The following is a 26633-nucleotide window of genomic DNA, read 5'->3' on the forward strand; positions in this document are numbered from 1 at the left end:
TTTGTTTTTCCGGGTGCGCTCCATCTTCCAGCGCCGACCGAGCTGTGCCAACAACCGCATCTTCCATCTCCTCGTTGGGAAGTGCTGCAATAACCACACATCTGTACACCTCGCGTAGATTCGCACATCGCTTGTCCGTATGTATTTACATCAGTTGTTTGCTTGCTAATTTAGGACACGACAGGCGGCCGTTTTTCAGCCGATGAAGGTCCTGATTTCCAAGATTTTCACTAGCCTAGCATAGCTGGATCATTTATTTCGGTCACGCCCCATTTTTAAACGCAAAAATATTAAATTGGTGACATACAGCTTTAATTAATGAGTTTGAGATGTGTGTTTGGTTTATTTAGTCGTTGGCTTGTGTTATTGTGTTGTTTGCTCGTGTAGGATAAGGTCCACACATAACTGTCCCCTGATGATTTCCTGCGTAAAACTGAGATTTGAAGACCTTTTTCTAATTTTATGAACGTATAAACATTTTATTTGGCATTTCATTTAGTGAGGATATGTTTACTGCTTTTCTGCATTGCTAAAATGTTGATTTGTGAGTGTGCTTCACATGAACTTGAAGTGATTTCCTCCTTTGCAGATCTGAGAAGCTGTCAGAATGACTGACTCCAAGTATTTCACCACCAACAAGAAAGGCAAGTTAATTTATGAGCTTACATTTTGATTTAAGCTATGGAATGATATTAGCATATAAACGACTGTTTACTCAAAATAATATTTTGTTATACTTTTGATTGCATCCTAAAATTTAATTGTGTGCAGTATTTCATTAAGAAAAGCATAATGAATTGGGAAAACTATCTAATTTCATTTATTTTTATCATTATTATCATCATTATTATTATTATTATTATTATTATTAATATTATTAATGGTACTATTGTGAAAATACGAATCTATGAAACTATGCCCTTCCAGCTGCAACCCAGTACTGGGAAACACCCATACATTCTCAATCATTCACACACACTCAATTTAGCTTATTCAATTCACTTATAGTGCATGTCTTTGGACTGTGGGGGAAACCGGAGCACCCGGTGGAAACCCCACATGAACATGGGGAGACCATGCAAAACCAGTGACCTTCTTGCTGTGAGACAACAGTGCTAACCACTGAGCCACCCTGCCGCCCCTCCATTTCAATGGTTTCATCATAAACTCATTGTCTAATTAATTGAAATCAAAGTTAATTTACAATTATTTAACAATGTTTATACGTTACATTTGACAATTTTACAACTTGCACAGTTATATTTGTAGGAGCATGGTAGAAATATTTTTAAAGGGGTGATCATTTAATTAAATGGTATAAAAATAATTTACTTTTATATAATGTTTTACACAGTGATTCAAATTAATGTACTTTATGGTTGCACATTTGCACTATAGACACTTTCTTAATCACTCCATTCCTCCTGGAAACATTATGCATCTCAAATTGTGCTCACTCAGGTGAGTTGGCTTGGCAAACCACCTGTAGAAACACTTTTCTCTCTTATGCACCCGACACTTTATTTAAACTCCATCTTACAAGGACTCAATAATGAAAGCAATGTTTACTATAAATGTACCACAATCATGTTGCCCTGCTTGCTTCAACCTTAAATAACTCATTTCCACAATATTAAACCTACAATATCCACCTTTAATACTTCTCTTGCACAATATGCTGCACAACATTGTTTAGTCTCCTGTAAATGTACTTGTATAGCATGTCTTATGTGTATAATTAAGCGTCTTATAGCATATGTTAGTTATGCATAGGTTTTTTTAAATAGCTCTTATGTCCAGTGCTGTTTGTATTTATGATTAATATATATTATTATTATTATTATTATTATTATTATTATTATTTATGTAGGACAGTTGTCATGCAAGAAACGACATTTCATTCCTCTGTATGTCCATGCATGTAGCGGAATAACAATAAGACCCGACTTTACTTCAATGCTCCTGCTCTCTTTGATAGACGTTGTTATCAGCATTAGCCTTGGTTAAAAAGAAAACTCAGATGGGACGACTGTAATAATAATCATCTTATTCTCTGTTTTAGGAGAAATCTTTGAGCTGAAGGCCGAGCTGAACAATGAGAAAAAGGAGAAGAGGAAAGAGGCAGTGAAGAAAGTCATCGCCGCCATGACTGTGGGCAAGGATGTCAGGTACTCATTTATCTGTAATACCTCTCACAATATGAGAAGATGATTGAGTTGACTAATAATAGTATGTTAATTACTTTCTACCTGCGCTGTTAGTTCATTGTTTCCAGATGTGGTGAACTGCATGCAGACGGATAACCTGGAGCTGAAAAAACTGGTTTACCTGTACCTTATGAATTATGCCAAGAGTCAGCCGGACATGGCCATCATGGCAGTTAACAGCTTTGTCAAGGTAAAATTTGCAGTTAGTAGCAGTCAGGCAATATTAGATATAAAATATGGCAGTAGTAGCTTCTAGTGGTACACGGGGGAATCGCTTAATAATTAAAGGAAAAAAATTAACACACTTTGAACCCTTTAACGTGTACGCTAACACCGGTAAATTGATTTTAATAGGCTAAACCTTTTATTTTATTTACTAATGTTTGTTATGTATTCTATAATTTCAAGCCAATTTCCTCCACATATTTGTACCAGTTGTTGGGGACGTATCCCGTATTTTTATACACCCAAGTGTTGACAGGTGTAGTTTAATCACTTGACTTTTCTGACACACAAAGCCTACTCTAACTCGCAGTAAGCAGATCTAGTTTCTAATTTATATATGTAAATTCAATTCATATATTTAAAATACAAGTTGATGTTTAGATTTCAAGGATATGCAAATAAATCATATACACATGCATAATGCAACATGTTTCATCAAAAAGAGTTGATATGCTAACATATAACCTGTATTTATGAGGTCCAATGAACTTTTCTAGGTTTTGATGAATAGGCTACTTTATGATAATACTTTTCATTTAAGTACAGCAGTTTTCTTTTTACTTTTAAAGAACAGTGCCATTTTTAATAAACTTTTAAACGCACCATTTAATTTAAACGTTGACGTTTTATTCATTTTTTTACTTGTAAGTACTTGTTAATGTTTAAACTATTTATAATGGTCAAAGTGGCTGACAATAATAAATACTCATAATAATAATAATAAGAATGAATCTGCCACGTTTTTGAACTGTGCAGAGCTTTAGCTGCTTAATTAGGCCTACTATGCTACTGTATTTGAATATAGGTCATTATGGTGGTACTTGGTGAAAAAAGTTTGAGAAACATTGACATGGTATTCAAGTTTGGATAAATCTGTTCAGGTTAGGGGGACTTGTCATGGTTTGGTTTTCGGTTTTAGGTCACGGTTTCGTTTTGGTATATGATATGTTTAGTAAAAAAAACTGTCAAATACAGCACTGTCAAATAAAAAGAAAAGAAAAAATCAAAAACAATGCAGTATAGCAAAGATAATGCTAAAATAAACACTGCTTTTTGAGTTTTTCCATGTAGCTAACAGTAGCTTTCGGCTACATAAACAGAAAAATTTAATCAAATAACACTGCATACTGTATTGGCCCGTATCCACTTAGTGGTATGCTATGGTTCAGTTCGCTTTTCATATCATTTTTAAACTCTTCTTTGAATTGGCTGAATTCTTTTCTTAAATCCGTCTTCAGTTCGGAGATATTTTTGCTGAGTGCTCTCACTGCTCGCAAAGTTTCGGCGCCATGTTCTTCCTTGGGTAACAGTTTATCGTTGTCATTCGTCTTCTCGGTCTCCTTCTCGCTTATTTTTGACTTTACAAATTTCTTTTTAGGTTTTGGCTCACTCACTTTAAAATTGTCTGGCGCAAAGCTCACTTTAATTGGTAAAAGTATAAGGGCTTTTTGAAATTATTGACCGGAAGAGTACGTTCTATGCTGCCATCCTACGGCTCACCTAACCCGAAGTCTGGTTCGGTATGCTTTTATGATAGTTTCCACTGTCAAAGGGTAGCTAAAAGCGAACCATACTGTACCACTTTTTGGGTACCCTTTGCAATGGGTACCTAGCACGACAACAGGGTACCAAAAGGCAGGGCTAGACATGAAGCTGAATGCTATTGGTTATAGAGAAGTGTCACTCGCAGAAGCAGGAGAATGAAAACAAAGGGAGCACCATTTTTAAATGCACTGCCAAAACATTACACTGTAATAATATATACATATAATAACGAGCCATGGTTGACCCGAGCTCAAACAAACCTTGTCATCGTCTTGATGAACAGCCACAAAGCTTAAGAAGAACAAAATCTGCTGTGTCCTGCTGTTGTTTTACGAGCCCGTCTAAAAGTGCGAGCGGTTTCACTTTCTCCAGAGAGCTCGCCGCGTGTTTATAATTGAAATAACGAACTTCTTGAGCTGATGATAATAACGTGTGCTTGATTATTGAAGTGCTTCTGACATCTGATCCTTTCAGAAAAGGACTAAAGCGAGAGTGAAGTGCAAAAAACCAAAGGAGAAGCCGGAAAAACAAAGGAGTTAATGATTCTTCTGCAACATAAAAGATGAACAAACTGCCATGTTTAACTATTATCATCACCTTTTGGACTATTATGAACTCGGAATGATGGAATTACTCTCTAACAAGAGGCTTCATGTGCTGGTTAAGATTAAAGACACATATGAGAGGTTTGCACTGACTGTGGACTATATATTGCATATTGTTTTTGAACCTAAATAAGGACTAAATGTATGGTGTGTAGTTTTTCTGTAATTGGTAACCTATCAGAGACTGTTAGGGTCTGTATGTGTTCATGTGTTGCATTTATTTATTTATTTTATATAATCGCAGCCGTTACCGTTGGCTATTTCGCACTATTATTGATCTGCAGTTATAAATAAATCATGTTCATAAAAAGGTTAGTAATGAACATTTATACACAAGTATTGATGTGTATAAAGCATCTGTTTTGTGAGAAGGGCTTCTCGTATGATATGTGAACGACCCGTACAGCTTTACTTTGACATTTCCTCGAGTAAAAATGGTGACTTGCACTGACGCATACCAAACTGTACCACTCAGTGGAAAGGGGACATAAAAATCTTATAATGCATAAATTAAATGAAGGTTAACCATTACTAAACTAAAAATCTATTCAGTCAAGAGCAGAGTGAGTGATTTCATTATCTTTTGTTGTTTGATATATATTAAAATTCACACAGCACTTTAAGACGCAGTACTGATATGTAATTTCCCAGTGTTTACATTCCAAGGCATGACCCATTGAGTGCTCAATAATTTGGACAGGTGGACACAATTATTGGTCATAACAAAGTATTTCCATTGAGAAGTCGTAATTTTATTCAGCTCTTCAGCAGAAGCACGTTTCAGATCTCCCACTTAAGTCCCATATGTACTCACGCTCTGACATGCGGCTCACATCACTTTTTATTTTCACTTGAAAGCTTCTCCTACTTTAGTGATGGGAAATTTACTTGTGGGGAGCTGTGTTTCAGTGCATGGACATGCATTATAACATGCACAGCACCAGTTCAGAGAGTAATGGGAAAAATGCTAATTACAATTTGTAAATTTGAAATCAAAATCATAATATCTATATGCGTATTGCACTGTGGAGGTCATACCGGACAATATCAATATTATATTGAGGATTGTGGCATCCCTAGTTGTCAGTGTACTGTGGTTTTAAAAGTTCAATTCATTAATCAATATAGCAATATGGCTTCATATGATTGTCAGATTGACTCCAGCAGAATGTTTTATTTTCTGGAAGATTTTTAAAATAAATAAAATTAAATAAAACTGTTGGAAAATGAGGAAATTATGGCTAATTATTACTATTGTAAGTTTACAGTAATAGTATGCTTATGTAATATTATATGTTATCCTGTATTGTATTACTCATTAAATTTCACAGTGCAGTAGCGCTATTTTAATATATTGCACAATGAAATTATTATAGCTATTATTATATATAATTATTATTTTAGATGTATTTAATTGGTCCAAAACAGTGAGAAGTTGGGGACAACACCCAATTTATTTTCAACACTAAAAGAATTTGATGTAGGATTTACTTGAAGCGGTTCTCACTTAGACATTTCTAGTAAATTGCAGTAATAATTTCAAAGAAATATTAATTAAATGTGATAGTAAGTTGTAAGTTGTATTTTATTTGAAACTACAAAAAATATTTATTGCAAAAGGCCTCATGAAGTTAAATATTTTTTCTATTTCCTTTTTTTTTTTCAACAGAAGTCATGAAATTTAAATAGTTTAGCATTAAATATTTGTACAATGTTTTCTGTTATACTCTACAACTTACACAATTACATTTGTAGGAACAGAAGAATAAAAAAAATCATTAAGTAAATCATTTGGAATTTTTTTTTATCTATCTAGAACAATCTGCAATACATACATCACACAAAACAAACTATTACAACGTCAGTATTTTACAACATTGTGCAGCTGTCAATTCCATCTTGATTTGTTCTTTCCCTTTTTAAGGACTGTGAGGATCCCAACCCTCTGATCCGTGCTCTGGCTGTGCGTACGATGGGCTGTATCCGTGTGGACAAGATCACTGAGTACCTTTGTGAGCCTCTGCGAAAGTGTCTGAAGGATGAAGACCCGTATGTGAGAAAGACTGCAGCCGTGTGTGTGGCCAAACTGCATGACATCAACGCTCAAATGGTGGAGGACCAAGGCTTCCTGGACTCTCTCAGGGACCTGATCGCTGACTCCAACCCCATGGTTAGATATTTCCATTCAATCCTATTTTTAAAATAAGAGAAAAAAGAACACAACATACCCCAGTATGCACAGATAAACCAAAATATGGAAATAAAGTGGCAGCAGTTTTTGTAACAAATTTACTTATTCAGGGTAAACGCTTCCCATGTAAAAGTTAGTTTTTTGAGGCAAATGCCCTGCTAATGTCTTTGAAGTTCAATGAATCACAAAAGGATTTCTTAATAATAATTGACTCAAAGTCATGTGTTTAGAAATTGGGAAGCATTGGAATGTTAGTTCATTAAACCAGTTTAATCAGACGATTAAATGCACATCATGCAAAAGGAAAGTTCATATTTATATATATATATATATATACATATACATACACACACAAATATTATGTGTGTGCATTACATTTTACACTACCTGACAAAAGTGTAGTCGTTGATCCCAGTTATAATAACTTGACTTGACTGGCTGATCGTTTGGAAAAGTGAGAGTAGATAGATTTTCCCCATGAATTATCTTTTGAACTGCATCACAGTCATCACAAATGGAACCTGCATGGGCCCAAGATTCTCAGATAATCACAGAAGTTTGGTGAAGGAAAAATTATGGTTTGGGGTACATTCAGTATGGGGGCATGCAAGAGATTTGCAGAGTGAATGACAACATCAACAGCCTGAGATATCAAGATATTTGTGCTGCCCATTACATTACAAACCACAGGAGAGGGCAAATTCTTAAGCAGCATACTTCAGTCTCCACATCAGTGTTCCTGAAAGCAAAGAAGGACAAGTTGCTCCAGGATTGGCCAGTCCAGTCACCAGACATGAACATTATTGAGCATATCTGAGGTAAGATGGAGGAGGCATTGAAGATGAATCCAAAGAATCTTAATGAACTCTGGGAGTCCTGCAAAAACGCTTTCTTTGCCATTCCAGACGACTTTATTAATGAGTTATTTGAGTCAGTGCAGAGATGTATGGATGCAGTCCTCCAAGCTCGTAGGAGTCATTCACAATATTCATTCTTTTTCCACTGCACCATTACTTTATGTTCTATACTGTACATTATTTCTAACTTTAAGTCTTTTTTCTAAGCAAAGTCAGACCTTACTGTTCTAATTAAATAATTAAAAATCAAGGCATAATCATATTTTATTTTGGTAAAACAGGTGTAATCTAGAGGCCTTTGCCTTTCATATAAGCCACTTCTGATACCAAGTGATCAAGTAGAGGTCAAGTTATTTGTTGTTGCTTAAACTTGGATAGGTATATAAAATTGTATATGTATGTGTATACACATAATTTATCAAATATGCATTGTTACATACATCTGTGTATATAAATAATATAAATAGTACATAAATATATTATGTAAATACAAACTTTTATTTTGGATGTAATTAATTGTTTAATTTACCAGCAGATTCCAATTTAAGATTTTTTTCCAAGGACATTCTGGAAGATCTGAGCAAGTTTGATCAGCATTTAAATTATAAACTGCATCAAATAATTCCTGGCGTTGTAACGAAACATGTTTTGGTTTTATTGTCGTTGGGATGAAAGCTATTTATGAACAGTTTGCTGGATAGGACATGCAGAATTTACACTGAAATGTTTACTATCGCTGGTAAATTATCATCAAAATATTTATCATATAAAAACCCACTATACATTAAAATAGATTAGTAGACTTTAATATTTCCATGAACAGCGTGTTTTATTTTGATGTCTTTGTTTAAAAAAAGATGTTAAAGTAAATCTTGAATCCGAAACAATTTGGATAGTTTTAGTTTTGGAATAAGCATGAAACAAAGAAAGAAATCTATACTTACGAGTCTATACCTATGTGTTGGCAGTATTTTATTCAAATCTGATGTTCTCCTATAGGTTGTGGCTAATGCAGTTGCTGCTCTGTCTGAGATCAGCGAGTCTCACCCCAACAGCAACCTTCTGGACCTGAACCCTCAGAACATTAACAAGCTCCTGACGGCCCTCAATGAGTGCACTGAATGGGGCCAGATCTTCATTCTGGACTGCCTCTCTAACTACAACCCCAAAGACGAGCGGGAGGCCCAGAGGTACTTTTTCTTTTTTTTTAACTCCACTTTATTCATTGTCTGTATGTAGCTTATGAAGAGAAAGCGAGTGTACTCTAGTATTTGTATAGAAATGCACGATATATCGGCGGCCATATCGTTATCGGCCGATCAATGCTATTTTTAATGATATAGTTTTTTGCTTTGAGTAGGCTATTCTAAGATAAGTTCAAACTTTTATGATGTTTTTTAAAAATAAAATCAGTTGTTTATTTTATAAAAATATTAAGTTATGAAATATTTTTATTTATTGGCCTATATATCGGTTATCGACCTCCAAATCTTAAAAGTTATCGGTTATCGATATGAGCCAAAAATCCATATTGGTGCATTCCTAATTTGTAATAATAATAATAATAATAATAATAGTAATACTACTAATAAAATTTATGTTGTTATCATTTTAAATACTCAAAATGATTTAAAAGAAAAAGTGAATTAGAGTATTTAATGCATATATATATAAATGCATGGATTAGAGGCATGCATTGTCTGTTGTGACAGGTTAAGATCGAACAAGTCCATATTCTGATTAGATTACGGTTTATTTTTAGCTTGAGAATAGAACAGCAGTATATAAAACATACTACTGCTGTAGTCTGAGCTGAATGTCAGCGATTTGTTTCTTCTATTTTTTTGTTAATCCACATTATTCTTTAATTTTTTGTTTGTTGGTTTGTTTTTAATTGATTGTATGAACTCTGCATTACTTATATATTGGGTAATTTTATTATTTTGTTTTATTATTATTTCAGTTATTTTTTCTTAATTTAGATAATTATAAAATCCATAAATAAACATAAAAAATATAAATATATATTGTCAAATAGAGAGTTTTTTTGTCAACAAATGTATAACAAATATTTTCTTTTGTTGTGATTTGAAAATCAGGGTTATTCCACCGAATGTTTGTTTTTTTTACTCATTTGTTTCAAGTTAAAACGTTGGTGTTGTGTTGCTTAAAACACAGAAATATGCTCTATATGACTTTTTTTTTTTTAAATTTTGAAAAAAAGTCATCAGTTTAATAAAAATAATACATAATTCTAAAGTTGACATCCAAAAAACCAGAATTTTCAAGTGATCTTTTTTCAGATCTGTACATCAGAGTAGGGATAAGAGAATTGCAACTTTCTTTTCTTGCTGACATTATTAATGATAAATATTCTAATCCTCCAAATCCAAAGGTCTATCCAAAGTAATCCAAGAGTGAAGGATTAATTGTGGTTTTGTCCTCCCTGTTCAGTATAATGATTAGCCATTTTGTGAAGTGTAGCCTTGGGATTATTATGACAAGTCAAATTAGAGAAGATAAACCTATGGAGAGCTTAACTCCCTGTTTCTGTGTCTTTCAGTATCTGTGAGCGTGTGACACCACGTCTCTCGCATGCTAATTCAGCTGTGGTGCTTTCGGCGGTGAAGGTACTGATGAAGTTTCTGGAGCTCCTGCCCAAAGACTCCGATTACTACAACACTCTTCTGAAGAAGCTCTCTCCTCCTCTCGTCACGCTGTTATCTGGCGAACCGGAGGTCCAGTATGTGGCGCTCAGGAACATCAACCTTATTGTGCAGAAACGGTGAGACGGATGTCCTTATTTAAAATGTTCTTGTTGTTTTCTGTGGCTTTAAAGGGATAGTTCAGCCAAAAATTGAAGTGTAGTCATCATGTAATAATAATAACAATAATAACAACAACAATAAAAATAATAATTATTTTTTATAGCGCCTTTAAAATGGACCTCATTTATTCATTCATTCATTCATTCATTCATTTTCTTTTCAGCTTAGTCCTTTTATTAATCCGGGGTCACCACAGCGGAATGAACCGACTTATCTAGCACGTTTTTACGCAGCGCATGCCCTTCCAGCCGTAACCTATCACTGGGAAATAAAATGGACCTATTATGCAAAAATCACTTTTCTAAGGGGTTTAAACACAGTTGTGTGGCAAGAGTGTATAAATATAGCCAGCCTCTAAAGGTAAAAATTAAATGCATTCTGTTTTTTTATAACCACACTTAAAACAGTCTACAGAAACACTTTGTACGGATCATCGGAGGAGGAAGTCCTGTTCATTAGTTATAAACTCTCCTTCATTAGCATAAACAGCCCTGAGTAAAAAGCAGTTGTCTGCCATTAGAGTTTTGACCTGCTGAAGAGATTGTCAGTGACTAACTGTAGTCTCCATAACCTGTGTCTTCTGAGATGCTTCTTTTCACACTTTTGAAATTCCTGTTTTGAATCTGCCGCTATGCTGATGCACCAATCCGGCTCCGACCTCTTTTGAATAGAGCACAATCTCATTTGAATTTAAAGTGACAATCTCCAAAACGGCACAGTTTGGATCGAAGCCTAAAAGGGGCAGTTTCAGAGAGGTATAAAAGATTATTTGTGGGGAATTTTGAGCTGAAACTTCACATACACACTCGAGAGACATCGGAGACTTATTTTACATCTTGTGAAAAGGGGCATAATAGGTTTCCATTAAACGTCACATCTCAGAGCTCTTCACATGCATATAAAATGTACAAAGGGAAAGGATACGTACAAGGATAAATGCATAAAAGAAAAGACAAAAAAGCAATTATTATAAAAAACAAAGAAAAATCAAATTTTTAATAATCACATAAAAGCTACCTTAAAAGAGTTTTTACATCACTCTGCATTTCTAATTTCAAAGGGCAGAGAATTCCACAATTCGGTTTTCAGTGAAGAGAATGCCCTGAACAGTTAAAGTACCAGCGTAAAGCACGTGCAGGGGTGTAAGTGATTAAATGCTCAGACAAATATTGGCTTGTTAGCTTATAAGTTTTTCATCCTTGACTTGTTTTAAACCTTTATGAGTTTCCTTCTTCTAAAGAAACACAAAAGATGATATTTAGAAAAATGTTGGAAACCTGTACCATAGGCTTCCATGGGATTTGTTTGTCAATGGTTGCAGGTTTTTAGCTTTCTTCAAAATGTCTTTTTTTAGTGGTTAACAGAGTAAAGAAAGGGAGAGTAAGTAGTGAGTAAATTTTCATTTTTGTCTGATCTATTCCTTTAATGCAAGAGCTTTAATGTGTCTGGATTGTCACTAGATGGCAATATTGTCCAAATATCTTTCTCCATGTTTTGTCTGTCTGAGACTTTGACATTGATCTTTTATCTCTCTCTCTCTCTTTCTCTTTCTCTCTCTCTCTCTCTCTCTTTCTCTCTCTCTCTCTCTCTCTCTCTCTTTCTCTCTCTCTCTCTCTCCCTCTCTCTTTCTCTTTTTCTCTCTCTCTCCTCTCTCTCTCTCTCTCTCTCTCTCTCTCTATCTCTGCCTGCAGACCCGAGATATTGAAGCAAGAGATTAAAGTGTTCTTTGTCAAGTACAATGATCCTATATACGTCAAGCTGGAGAAACTGGACATCATGATCCGACTGGCCTCTCATGCCAACATCGCCCAGGTATTTCAAAAGATGCTTGACTTTTAACTTTAAAAGTCAGTACCAAATTTTATATAAACACATTTTACTCAATATTTCTGAGAAGTGGATATTCAACAAGAAGTCATTATTATTGTCTGTCATGGTGTGAAATAAGCAATAAAAAGTTTAAATATAATGCTTTGTAGGCGTGAGGGAAAATATGCAGCACAGAAACCAATATCCATGTATGCAAAGTAAACAAATCTAATTAGTTTACATAAATAAAATGTGTAATAAAATGAAATGATGCAGGGAAAAAGTATTGAATACATGAAGAAAGGAAGGTGTAGAGAGACGGTGAAAGTCCAGACAGCAGCTGAAATCTCTCAGTAGTTCTCCAGCAACCCTCTGCCCTTCCTCAGTGTAAATGAATATTAGCCGTTTCAGTCCAACATCTACATTAGCAGGATGATGAAGATGAAACCATGGGAGACATATCAGCAAGACAGTGATCCAAAACACAGCCAAGGAAACTCTCAAATGCTTTCAGAGAAAGAAAATCAAGTTGTAGAATCCAACCAATCACCTGATTTAAATCCAATAGAAAATACAAATTAAAGATCAGATTTGATAGACGAGACACACAAACCATCAAGATTTTTCCACTCACTTGAAGTCTGTGTAAAACTCACACCAGAGCAAGTGACTTTATTCTCTATATGAGAGGTGTCTTTAAGCTGCCATCACCAAAAAAGCCTTTATATAAAGTATTAAATACATTTCAGTAGTTCAGTACTTTCTCCGTGTGTCATTCTAATGTTATTACACAACTCATTTTTCAGATTTTTTTTTTATGTTTGGGTTTTTAACAAAATCTGGTTCAATTCCATGTCAACAGCTACTTTAGAAATATTATTTCCAGGAAATAAACAAGACAAGTTCAATTATTATTTTTCCCTGCGGTAGATAAGTGTATAGTATTGCAAAATTTTCTGTGGTGATGCTAAAATCGATACACGGATGCCCATATTGATGTATTGCAAATCTTTTATTGTACTATTTGTTTAAATAGTAAAATTGATTTCTTTACAGTCCAGTAGATAGTGGTGTTAAACTTTTTTGTTCATCTGGATAGTATTGTCAGTTTCAGCATGCAGTAAGTTAGTAAAATAAAGACGACGGGTGCATTAAACATTTATGACAGGATTTAATTAAAGTGTTGGTCAGTTTGTCAGCTTGAGAATCCCATTTTGCACTTTTACAATAAAATAATGGTAAACATTTATGTTTAGTTTAAACTGATGTTGCCAGAGTTTTCTGTTGCGGACATAATTGCAAGTTTGAAAATGTTAATAAATTTTAATGAACTACAGTGTTTTTAAAATCACAATAATATTGTATTGTGCCACAGGTATCGTGATAATATTGTAATGTATCGTGGGTACTCTGCTGGTTCCCATGCCTAATGCTTTGTAATGTATTCCTAGCATGTCTGTTAGGAATGTAGAACAACTGCAAGGTTACAAAGCTCATACGCTCTTAAAAATGCAATCAAAGGTAGACCTGTCATGATAAGGAATTTTTGTTGTGCGATATATTGTCACAGAATTTTTGCGATAAGCGATATTATTGACATTTTGAGATTATTTTATGCCAAAATATTTTATTTTATGATTCTTAAGGGTATTTACTTATGATATTCTTAAGGGTATTTAGATTCTATATTTTGATTTTAAAAAGGTAAATGCCCTAGCATATATTCGATTAAATGTCCTATTGGGTAAATGTCCAATTATTTGTCCAATGACTTTGACACCATTGAGTTAGAATGCAAATGTCATTGTAAAATGGCTTTAGCGTTATTTGTGAATGTGTAAATATATATTGCAATGGCAAAAATTATAGAGGTGGCATTGCACGATAAGTCGATATATTGATAATTGTGACAGGATTAATTAAAGTCCAGATATAAGTTTCAGCGTTGGTTTTAACCGATTTTTTTGATCATCTGCATTCAGAAAATTGCATGTGCTACATTTGACTAATCACGATATATTGGGTCAGCTGGCCAGTCAGAACACTCAAAAATGGGACTTTATAGAAATCAGACAGGTTTTTATGTTTTTGAGCATTAAAGAGTTCATTTACCCCCCCCCCCCAAAATAGTTCTGTCATCATTTACTGACCCTCACCTTTTTACAAATTTTGAGTTTCTTTCTTCTGTTTAAAACAAAGGAAGATATTTTGGGCAAATGTTGGAAAACGTGATAGCTTTTGACTTTCATAGTATTTTTTTTCCTTGTATGGATGTCAGTTTCCAACATTCTTCAAAACATCTTCTTTTGTGTTCAACAGAAAAAAAACACATAAAAGTTTGCAAGCACTTGACGGTGAACAAGATTTGAGTAAATTTTCGTTTATGGCATGTTAATCTATTCTGGTGCACCTGCTAAACAAAATAAGGACCTTTTAAAATAGCGAAACGTGCCATCTTGATTAAATATCTTGTTTTTGTAATTGCCATGAAATTAGTACAACAGTCACAAACAACTTGTCAGTGCTTTTCATTAGAAGACTGAGGTAGTTAGCTTCACTTTAATTAAAACAGAATTAATTACATTATTTCAATGCTTTTTATGGTCACTTGTGTAAATGTAGAGATTAAAGTAGAGATTAAAGTCTTTCCTTTAATGCTAGCAAATAAATAACACGTTGACAGCAGATTTCTTTAACAGGAAAATGCATCAGCTCTTTATTTCGAATAAAAAAAATGACATGACTACATTAATATTAGATCACGTTGTAACATCAATTGATGTGCAGATAGGCTGCTCTTTGGTTATTCTCTGAAAGTGCAAGCAAGCAATTCTTGAATATGTCCACGTTTTTATTTTGCACTTTGCTTTGTCCAGTTTATGTTTAAAAGGAGATCTAATTTTGATTTGTTTCTAAAAAGAATTAAACTAAAGTTAATAGAACTAAAGTTTCATTAAATTGTTTTTAAAATGTGCATGTTTGTTATAAAGAAAAGACAGTCAGTACAACCTTATAAATTTGCTTCAAACATACTTCAGGAGTCCCGGTTTGTGGATGGTAAATCTGGTTTATTTTGTACAGTAGCATAACGGATATACATACAGCCGTGTATATATTAACTTGTATCCTGTCAGATTTGCTGCAAGCAGACGTGCAAAACCAGCGCAAACTTAAACTTTGTAACGACGTTGTGTGTCACATCATTGCAGGAAAGCTTGAATAAACTCCACAACAAATACATTAACCTTACTTAGAATTTTGATTCTGAATATCTGCTTAATTCGCATCTGTCACTGACTGCTATTTATCTGACGTGAATGCAGGAGAGGCAGACACGCATATGGGAATAGTGGGTGTGATGAACTAGCTCATTTGCAATTAAAGGCACAGGCAACAAAACGGCTACGTTGTAATCTTACTCCAAAATTCACATATTCTGCAGGGTAAAAAAAATGATCTGATGGGTATTTTGAGCTGAAACTTTAGACAGATTCTGGAGACACCAACAACTTATCTTGCATCTTGTAAAAGGGGTAAAACGGGCCTTTTAAAGAGGTGAGTAAAGTGAAATTGTTAAGTTAACTTAATTTTTATAATTACCAACATGATTTATTTGCTTAATCACTTTTTTGAAGTAATGTCAACTAATCGCTTTAAAAGCAACAGGTTTAGTCACTTTTTAAAGTCAACAGATCGCTAATAAGCTCATCAAGCTTTGAGCTGCCTGACATAAAATGGCAGCTGTCATTTTTATTATGTTTCAATATAATACAACATTTTTTAACTTAAAAAAATAAATAAATTTCCACATTTAATTGATAGGATAGTGGAGAGGAAGACAGTTATGGTTGTATCAGTTGTGGCTGATGATATAATAATATATATTTAATCTACATATATTAAGTTGTTAGTTTTTCCTGCATACAGATGTCCCTCTGTTAAATATTAACATCAGATTCTTCCCAAACTTTTCTCTCTCAAGCTGATAATCCTGTGAGAGCGTTCAGCGTTTCACTTTAGCAATCTCTTTCTGTAAAAATTCACCTGTGCTTCTGGTTTCTGTAGGTCCTGGCTGAGCTGAAGGAATATGCCACTGAGGTGGATGTAGACTTTGTTCGGAAAGCCGTGCGAGCCATTGGTCGCTGTGCCATCAAAGTGGAGGTAAGTCTTGCTGCATTATTGAGCTTTAAACCCTTGTGTATTGATCAAATGGACCACACTTTCGATATGTTGGTGAATGTTTTTGTCCAATTGACTTCCATTATTGCAACATTTTTTGATTGCAAAGCCTTGATGCGTTCTTGAATTTTGGTGGTTTTCTCTCTTGGGAAGAGGTAAAAGTTAAAATTTTTACTGTTGATCATCAGTTGGCAGCATTAACTCCTTAGATAGGAAAAAGTTTCTGGTTTTTATATGGATTTCTATGGAATATCAAAGCACACACATACTATAATCTATATAACTCCATATAAAAGCCAGAACCTTGGCATTTTTTGCACTGCAACTGATGATCAGCAGCAAATTTTGTCATTTTCCAACAGAGAAAACCACTAACAATCAAAAATACGTAATACTATGGCTTTGTATTTAAAATACGTCATTATAATGAAAGTCAATGGGTCAAAAACATTTGCCCAGAGTGTATTGTTTAGGTTTTTTTTTAATTTTCAAAGCATTTTCCCAATATATGTGTTAAAATAAAATTTTTCACCAAAAACCATTCCACTTGCTGAAACACAGAGAAAGTTGTGGCCAAATTAAGACTCAAAAACACCCCAGAGTGGATGAAAACATCCCCAACATAACATAAGGGTTAATATTCACATTTCTATGTATCACTATTCCACAGATAACTAACTGTCTGGTAAATCTTTTGTTTGCACATAAAATGCACATTCCCAAACATAAACCAGCATTTTTTTTATTGTATGTTGTTCTCACAGTGAGTGTACTAAATGAGTTTAACCTCTGAAAGTCAAGTGCTATTTTGGGGTTTCCGCCTGGATTTTGCCTACCCAAATTAAATGAAAAGTAAATGAAAGTTTGGTATCATTTTAAAGAAAACCCTTTGAATTTTCATAAAACACTGTTGAAAGTGATTAAAATAATTATATAACATATATGTGTTATTATAAACCCCCTCAAAAAAGAGGCATGCTTTTTTTTTTGAAAGTGTACCTTTTTAGGTTCTGTGTGGTCTAGGTTGCTGTAATTAATTTTGTTGGTTCCTGCACATGTCATTAATCATAGGGAAAAAGAGAAATATCTTTATCATAATCTATGCAAATGTTATCCTATTCCAACTGATGAGAGAACAGAACCACTTATGGGGGTATTGGGCCAGTATGGACCTTTAAAATGTTACGAATGCAGAAGTAAATGACGTCACGGACCCAGTACGCAGAGTTGATTGTAAATCTTCACTTGTATCTGTGTTTCTAGCAATCCGCTGAGCGCTGTGTTAGCACCCTGCTGGACCTTATCCAGACCAAAGTCAACTACGTCGTGCAAGAAGCCATTGTGGTCATCAGGGACATCTTCCGCAAATATCCCAACAAGTCAGTTCATAGCTCTCATATGAGCATTACATTTCTGCATGAAACAGTTTTTCTTGTCTACTCCCCCAATTTATATTGATTTTTACTGAGATGCAAATATTACAATGCAAGTATTTACAAATTGAAATAGATTATATCTGTAAAAAAAAACATGCTGTGTTGCTGTAAAATTAGGGTCAGTGTCTTTAGGAGCTAATTCAATATTTATTGTCTGTGTTAATATTGTAATTGTTGTTTTAACAATGCACAAGCTAATGCTATCAAGTACATCACTGCAAAAAAACAAACAAACTAAATTATAGCTAGAGTTCATAAAGCTTGAATAAGGCATTTCACTGCCTAATTAAGCCTTTCAGAATACAATCAGTATTTCATTCAGGTTTTGAAAGCACAAATAATCCATGTGTGGGTTTGTATGGAGCCAGATTGGTTTCACTAATAATGCATTTATAAAATAAAATTCGTACTCGCACAGCTTAATTCACGTTTACAAAAACCATTTCATAAATACAAAACACTATTCATAAATGCATGAATTCAGTTCATCATTTCAAGAATGTATAAATTGTGACAGAAGTCAATTCAAGAAGTTGATATACATATTTGTGTAAACATTTTAAATGTATTAAGTTAAGATGCATCTGGTGAGCGTTGGGGAAATATTTATGCTTTTTACTTGTGAATTCATACAATGCGTTTAGAATTTCCGAATTAGATTTGCACATTTATGAATCGCGTTTTGGATTTACGAATTAGATTTACACATTTACAAATTGTGTTTTGGATTTCCAAATCAGATTTGCACACTTACGAATTGCATTTTGGATTTATGAATTGGATTTGCACGTTTACGAATTGCGTTTTGGATTTACGTATTAGATTTGCACATTTACAAAATGCGTTTTGGATTTCCAAATCAGATTTGCACATACACGAATTGCGTTTTGGATTTACAAATTGGATTTGCGCGTTTACGAATTGGGTTTTGAATTTATTAATTGGATTTGCACATTTACGAATTGCGTTTTGGATTTACGTATTAGATTTGCACATTTACGAATTGCGTTTTGGATTTTCAAATCAGATTTGCACATGCACGAATTGCGTTTTGGATTTTACTAATTGGATTTGCACATTTACAAATTCCGTTTTGGATTTTCGAATTGGATTTGCACATTTATGAATTGCGTTTTGTATTTATAAATTGTATTTACATATTTACAAATTGCATTTTGGATTTATAAATTGGATTTACATATTTACAAATTGCGTTTTGGATTTACGATTTGGATTTACACATTTACAAATTGCGTTTTAGATTTATGAATTGGATTTGCACATATATGAATTGCATTTTGGATTTATGATTGGATTTGCACATATATGAATTGCGTTTTTTGGATTTATGAATTGGATTTGCATATTTACAAATTGTGTTTTGGATTTACGGTTTGGATTTACACATTTACAGATTGCGTTTTGGATTTCCAAATCAGATTTGCACATATACGGATTGTGTTTTGGATTTACCAATTGGATTTGCGCGTTTACGAATTGAGTTTTGGATTTATTAATTGGATTTGCTCTTTTACGAATTGCGTTTTGGATTTTACTAATTGGATTTGCACATTTACAAATTGCGTTTTGCATTTATAAATTAGATTTGCACATTTATGAATTGTGTATTGGATTTATAAATTAGATTTACATATTTACAAATTGTGTTTTGGATTTATGATTGGATTTGCACATATATGAATTGCGTTTTTTGTATTTATGAATTGGATTTTTATATTTACATATTGCGTTTTGGATTTACAAATTGAATTTGCACATATGAATTGCGTTTTGGATTTATGATTGGATTTGCATATATATGAATTGCGTTTTGCATTTATGGTTGGATTTGCACATATATGAATTGCGTTTTGGATTCATGATTGGATTTGTACATATAAGAATTGCATTTTGAATTTATGAACTGGATTTTCATATTTACAAATTGTGTTACGGATTTACGAATTGGTTTTTGTAAATGTGAATTGTGCTGTGTTCGTATGAATTTTATTTTTGTTAATGTATTGTTATTGAGACTGATCTGGCTTCATAGTGTGTGTTGTTTTTATATTTCAAATACACAATATATTTAAGAAATATCACACAAGCAAGAGTGCCGTTTTCAAGAATATCAGTGGGTGTGTGATCGCAATTGAAATTGATTTTATACAGCAGTTCAAAAAATAAGTTAAAATCACTTTATATTTCGCTTTACGCAATCCAAATATGTCCATGTCGAAATGGATAATAGCTGTAAAGGATTCATGCTATTCTGCTGTAGAATTAGGCTCAGTGCCATTAGGAGCTCATTCAAATGTTTATTGTCTGTGGTAATATTGTAGTTGTTGTTTTAACAATACACAAGCTAACTCTATCAAGTACACCACTGCAAAAAAACAAGCAAAAATATGCCTTTAGAGTTCATAAGGCTAGAATAAGGCATTATCAAGCATTTTCCTGCCTAAATAAACCTATTAGAATGCATCAGAAATTAATTCAGTTTTTGAAAGCACAAAAAATCCACACTGTAAAAAATTCTGGCTTCCACATTAAGGTAACTTGATGTTTTTACAAATGTACAAAAGTCAATTGAATATAAAACAATTAAGTTTTTCGAAATAAACCTCAAGAATTGTGTTGATTCAGCTTCAGATTATCTAGTGAGATACAATTTAGACACCATTTTAGCTGTTTTTTTGTTTGTTTCACCAATAAAATCACCAGTGTTTCAATGTTCCGTTCATAAAAATTCAATGGTTTTGAATGAATGGTTTGATTTATTTGCTTAATCGAATTGTTTGTTTTAATGTAATGTTTATTTATTCATGACAGGCCTAAAGCAGCCAAAATACCAAAAACACACAAACACAAACTATTCTTTAATTATTTTAATAGAAAACTTAAAAAATACCAGTCTTAAAACCTTTGCCACCTCACCTCAAGGTTTTGCAGCAGTTTTTATCAGTTTGTGTTTCTAAAGAAATCTGGAAAGTCTATGTGGCATAATAGTATGCTGCTGCTGAAACGCCTCTCTGTAATCTGCACAGGTATGAGAGCATAATCGCCACCCTGTGTGAAAACCTGGACTCTCTGGATGAGCCTGACGCTCGAGGAGCCATGATCTGGATTGTGGGCGAATATGCTGAGCGTATCGACAACGCTGATGAGCTCCTGGAGAGTTTCCTCGAGGGCTTCCATGATGAAAGCACTCAGGTTTTACATTGTTACTGTTTTTGGTTTAATCAGTAAACTTTATTTTGGTGTAATTTTTATCTTAATTAGTTTCTTTAATGGTTTGTCGTTGCTTTTTTGTTTTGTCTTTGTGTGTATGTATAATTATCATAATTATTTTTGTGGTATCATGTTTTTATCAGGGTTCCCACAGATCTTGGAATTTTAAAAGGTTTATTCGGGACATTGAAAGTCAGGGAATGTTTACGTTTTTGTTCAAGTCATGAAATATCAGAGATCACTTCAAATTTTAGTTTCTATTCATCAAGCTGTAATTTTGTATCGCATTGTTTCATGCCAGTTGCTAGGGTAACATTTACATTTAGTCATTTAGCAGATGCTTTTGTCGAAAGCGACTTACAGTTTAAGACACATTCAGCTTTTCAACAAAAAGAGGAAATGCACACAAGAAGTGATAGTTATACAAAAGAACTGTTAATGCTCAGAGAATTGAGTAGTAGGGTAAGGAGGAGGGTGTTAAGCCCCGGGCAGATCACACCATTTTTATTGTCAGTTATGAAAGTCACCATGTCTGATAATGCGATTTTTATTTATTTTTTATTTATTTATTTTTTTTAATTATTATTTATTTATGATTTTTTTTTTCTTGATAAAATCTTGACTTGTCGTCTGTAACAAATATGCCAGACTACACGGTCCTTCATGATCAGTCCTCCTGTGGCATCTATGCTGAGCGTTTTTTCCCAAAGCACTCACAAATGTTACCATCACAATATTTCTTATCTCAATTTCAATTTTTTTAATCTTATTTCAATCTCAATAAACTCTGATGCTTGCTGACAACTAATAACTACATTATTTAAGGGCATTTGTTACGACATGGATAGGATCAAACCTATGATTCCTTTTAATATTAAGATATTTTCTTTGAAATCTCAATGTATATTTTCCTGCCGGGGTTACTCATTAAACACTCCCTCACCTGAACTTGCCATAAGTGAGACAGAGAAAATGAAAGCACATAAGCAGCAGCAAGGAAAAATCAGATGCTCAAGACACAATCTTTAAAATAATAACATACTAAAAAATTTGCAAATATATAACTGAGAAATTAGTTTCCTTCGTAGAGTGACAGGGCGCACCCTTATAGATAGTGTGAGGAGCTCTGTCACCCGGGAGGAGCTCAGAGTAGAGCTGCTGCTCCTCCACATCGAGAGAAGTCAGCTGAGGTGGCTCGGGCATCTGTTTCGGATGCCTCCTGGACGCCTACCTAGGGAGATGTTCCAGACGTGTCCCACCGCGCTGGAGAGACTATGTCTCTTGGCTGGCCTGGGAACGCCTCGGGATCCCCCCAGAGGAGCTGGAGGAAGTGTTTGGGGAGAGGGAAGTCAGGGGTTCTCTCCTAAGACTGCTGCCCCGCGACCCAGCCCCGGAAAAGCAAACGAAAATGAGACGAGATTATTATTTTGTTATTTGCATCAATGTTTAAAACCCTTATATATGTTAAATACAATATTATTATAAGGCCTGCAAAATGATGTTTTAAACTAGTGTTTCTCAACCACGTTCCTGGCGGACCACCAACACTGCATGTTTTTGGATGTCTCCTTTGTCTGTCAGTGTCCTCATGCTTCCAATCAGGTGTGTTTGTTTATGACGCAAGGAAAATGTGCAGAGTTTGTGATCCTCTAGGAATGTGGTTGAGTAACACTGTTCTAAACTATTGTAATATTATTCTAATAACAAGAGCAGTTCATTAGGTCATAGAAATTCATCTTTTAGTCTGTAAATGTCATGGAAAAGTCAGGGAATTTAATATTTGGCTTAGAGTGGGAGCCCTGTTTTATGTTTAGTAGCTGTTTGTTTTGTTTACTGGTATACTAGGTAACTTCTATAAAAGTGCAGATCTGATTCAGTCTTAACCGCATTGTTATTCTCAGGTCCAGTTGACTCTGCTGACAGCCATAGTGAAGCTGTTCCTGAAGAAGCCCTCTGAGACTCAGGAGCTGGTTCAGCAGGTGCTCAGTCTGGCTACTCAGGTAAGATGCGCTTGACTATTATAAACACTACACCTTGAGATAAAATATTGTTGTTTGGCCGTTAGTCACTCCAAGGTTTGAAATGATCTATTTTTGTGGTACTAGCATTTTTAATCACCTGTCAATTAGAACTTTCTCTCAATTGCCAAAGTCTCCTTTTAGATTTCAATATTTAAATCTGATTCTGAATCACTTAGGCCCAATCCCAATTCTATTTTTGTACCTTTACCCCTTCCCCTTGGCCCTTAAAACCAAGTGTGAAGGGGAAGGGCTTCAAAATTTACCCCTAAGAAATGGGACAGCACTACAGCACCTGCACACGTCATCATATGACATCGCAATCTCTTGCTTCAAATGAGATCAGACGATCACGACTGCTGTAGTTATTCCAGTTGTGTTATGTTTTGGTATTTATCTTCAGGAAATCACTGAGGACATGTATCATGTTATCATAACGATATAATGTGGTAAAAAGATCGTAACTGTACTGTGCATTTATACAGTGGCCTTATTCATCTATGTAAACAAACCAAAACAACACTAACATTATAGCAGACACTGTAAAAAGCTCATTCCCAGCCACTAGACATTACTAACCAGGTATTTGCGTGTCATTGAGTGTCAGAATGTGGTGGGACTGCTATACAGGAGTTATTATTATGGATTATAGGTCACGAAATTTAGCTGTTTTTATTTTAGCGTTTTTTTTTTATTTAAAGCATGACGGTAAAACATGAATGCTGTTATAAATATATTAAACGTGCTTGTTTGTTGTAAAAATTCGTAATAATGACAAAAAATACAAATTTGTGGGTCTCCTTACTTCCGGGTGCAGCGATTCTGCCATTGTGGCTGGCGTATTCTGTGAAATTTTCTTACCCCTTGGTTTCAAGTGTGGTCCTGACAAATTGAAGGGGTATCTACCCCTTCCCCTTAGCCCTACGCCTTCAAGATAAAGAGAATTGAGACACCCTTACCCCTTCACTAGAACGTGCAAAACGACCGGTCGGGGTAAAGGGAAGGGGTAGAATTGGGATTGGGCCTTAATTGCCTTTGCAGTCAATCTTGATTGTAGATGCAAAATTCTCTCTAATTAATCTTTTCAATTTAACAGCATTTATTTTGTTATCAATACTGGTACATTTTAAAATAGGTTGTCATCAGTTAAGGTATTTACTAACATGAACTAATATTTGGTACTTCTACAGCATTTACTAATCATGTATGTGTTGTTTGTTCATGTTAGAAAAGACGTTAATACCACTTTATTGTAAATTGTTACTATGAATTCCTTATATTTGCTTAATGTAAGCTAGGCATGGGACCATAACCGTTTTCAAGGTATACCACGGTTTGGAAAAGTCAAGTATTAAAACCGGCAAAATTTTTTGTAATACCGTTCCTAAGGTATATGTAAGATTTTTTTTGTTTACACTTTTTTTTTTTTTTTTTTAGGACAACAGTTTCTCTAGCAGAAAAGATAACAAAAGATGCAGTTTTAAATAGTAAAGAAATCTGTGTTTTTTAAAACAAATGAAGACAGCAGAAATCAATGATTCATTTTCATTATTTAGCCTGATGTGTTTACTGTACCAAAATATTATTAATCTTTCAAAAAATAAAATACATTGTTTTCAAAGGGGAAAAAAGTTATTTATTTACTACCCAGAGATTTTTAAAGAACTTATTTTAGAGGTGTAATCACAATACAGTGAAACCGTGATATTTTTATCCAAGGTTATCATACCGTCAGAATCTTACACCGGTCCATGCCTAATGTAAGCTAATATGAATGCTTAAAGGCAAACATGCTAAACATTAGCAGGCAGTTATTAATTGCAAAGCCTGGTAACCGTAGTTTACAAATGTTTCCACAGTGCTAGTCTAATTGTAATTACAAAGAATTGCATATCATATTGTCCTTATTTGACCCAATGTTGGGTTAAAACAACTTCACATTTTTTTTACAATGTATAAAATAGTTTATTTGGTTGCTGGAAATACTTGAAAATACTTGACTGTTAATCTAGTGTTTTCAAGGTGTTTAAAAGTGCTTAATTTTTTTGATAACATGCTTGGAATTGAATGTAATTGTATTAATTAAAACTGGGCTATTAAAAACAGGGACTAAGCTGAAGGAAAGGGAAAGTCAAAGTGATAAACTCTTACTAACGATGCATGAGATTTTTTTCCAGGGTGGAATGTTAAAGTATATAAGGCTACTCAATTCATCTGAACTTAATATTTTTACAGTTCGAGTTGTTGACTGACTAGTAGATTATTTATCACGTTGGAATAAAGAGTCGACTGAATTACAGGGAAAGTTGTATTCTGTGGACAGAAGAGAACTGAGTTAGTGGCGCGATCTAGTGGTGATGTGTGGATCTGTCCCGACAATGAGGTACAAAGTATAAACCTATTAAATATTACTTGGGTCATTTTTAATCTGCTTAACATTTAAACTGATAAAACAAAAAAAACTTAAACTGTCTCCAGAATGTTTCTGTAAAGTTTCAGCTCAAAACACCCATCAGATTTTTTATTATACCTTTTATTAAATTCCTATTTATACATTTTTTTCACTGGGTAGCGGTTTTGGTGTACTGCTCCTTTAAGGCTAGTCCTCCCCGCCCACCGTTTCTACGTGCCTTTCTGCGTGCTTTAATCTCCTCCTCCGGCTGCGTCAGACAACAGACAGACTTAAAGGAAGCAGATCTCATGTAGCGTTTGTGAGAAATACTACTGTAAGAACTTTACCAATGAGTATTTGTTGTGCAGTTGCATCGATGAGTCGCACAAAGTTCACACACAGATACACGCACGCACACACACACACAGAGACAGACAGACAGAGCGCCCATTTAGCTTTGCACTCTTTTTGCACGCAAATGTGACAGGATACAGGTAATATTCACTGCTGTATGGATATCTGTTATATTAATGTACAAAATAAACCTGATTTAACGTCCACAACCGGGATTGAAGCGTCTTCCTTTATAATTGTTCTGACACGCGGCTGTGCTGATGAAGTAAAGCTAAGTTAAATCGCTTTAATTCATTACACGCATGCTCTGTTTTAAAACATTTTAAACTTGTGAAATCACTCTTGATCACATTTGATGATGATTGATGATCCTAGTGAATTGAACACACCTTTTATTCCCGGTTGCTTTGCGCACGTCTGGTCTTGTTTATATGATTATACACGTGACTACCGGGACATGTTAATACGCGCAGCTGTCAATCAATTCGGTGGGCGGGGGACCGCACTCCTACGTAAAGTTGCGGTCGATCTGAAAACCGCTTCAATTGGTCCACCGTTTTTATGTTGCTAAATTGAAAAAAAGCACTGGGTGGGTTTATATCACCCCAATATGACGGTATATACACCATACATGCACATGTCTGTCCAAACAGCTTGAAAAGTAGATTTTTCACCATAGGTGCCCTTTAAGTCGGTGCCAGTGGTGTAGTAGTTGGTGCGTCGACACATGCACTCGGGTGCTCACGGCGACCTGAG

At 34.4% G+C, this 26633-nt stretch overlaps 1 protein-coding gene across 1 annotated transcript in view; it reads left to right on the forward strand.

Moving 5' to 3' along the window:
- ap2b1 (adaptor related protein complex 2 subunit beta 1) overlaps positions 1–26633 on the forward strand; it is an 81575-nt gene continuing 54942 nt past the window's right edge. The window contains exons 1-12 of the mRNA XM_056458634.1: positions 1–137; positions 590–644; positions 2063–2168; positions 2262–2397; positions 6507–6752; positions 8630–8820; positions 10194–10415; positions 12150–12270; positions 16333–16428; positions 17710–17825; positions 20930–21095; positions 23015–23113. Coding sequence (XP_056314609.1) covers positions 608–644; positions 2063–2168; positions 2262–2397; positions 6507–6752; positions 8630–8820; positions 10194–10415; positions 12150–12270; positions 16333–16428; positions 17710–17825; positions 20930–21095; positions 23015–23113 — 1536 coding nt within the window. The 5' untranslated portion in view covers positions 1–137; positions 590–607. The remainder of the gene's footprint in view (positions 138–589; positions 645–2062; positions 2169–2261; positions 2398–6506; positions 6753–8629; positions 8821–10193; positions 10416–12149; positions 12271–16332; positions 16429–17709; positions 17826–20929; positions 21096–23014; positions 23114–26633) is intronic.

The sequence above is a fragment of the Danio aesculapii genome, chromosome 5 (genome assembly GCF_903798145.1).
Source record: "Danio aesculapii chromosome 5, fDanAes4.1, whole genome shotgun sequence".
Taxonomy (NCBI): Eukaryota; Metazoa; Chordata; class Actinopteri; order Cypriniformes; family Danionidae; genus Danio; species Danio aesculapii.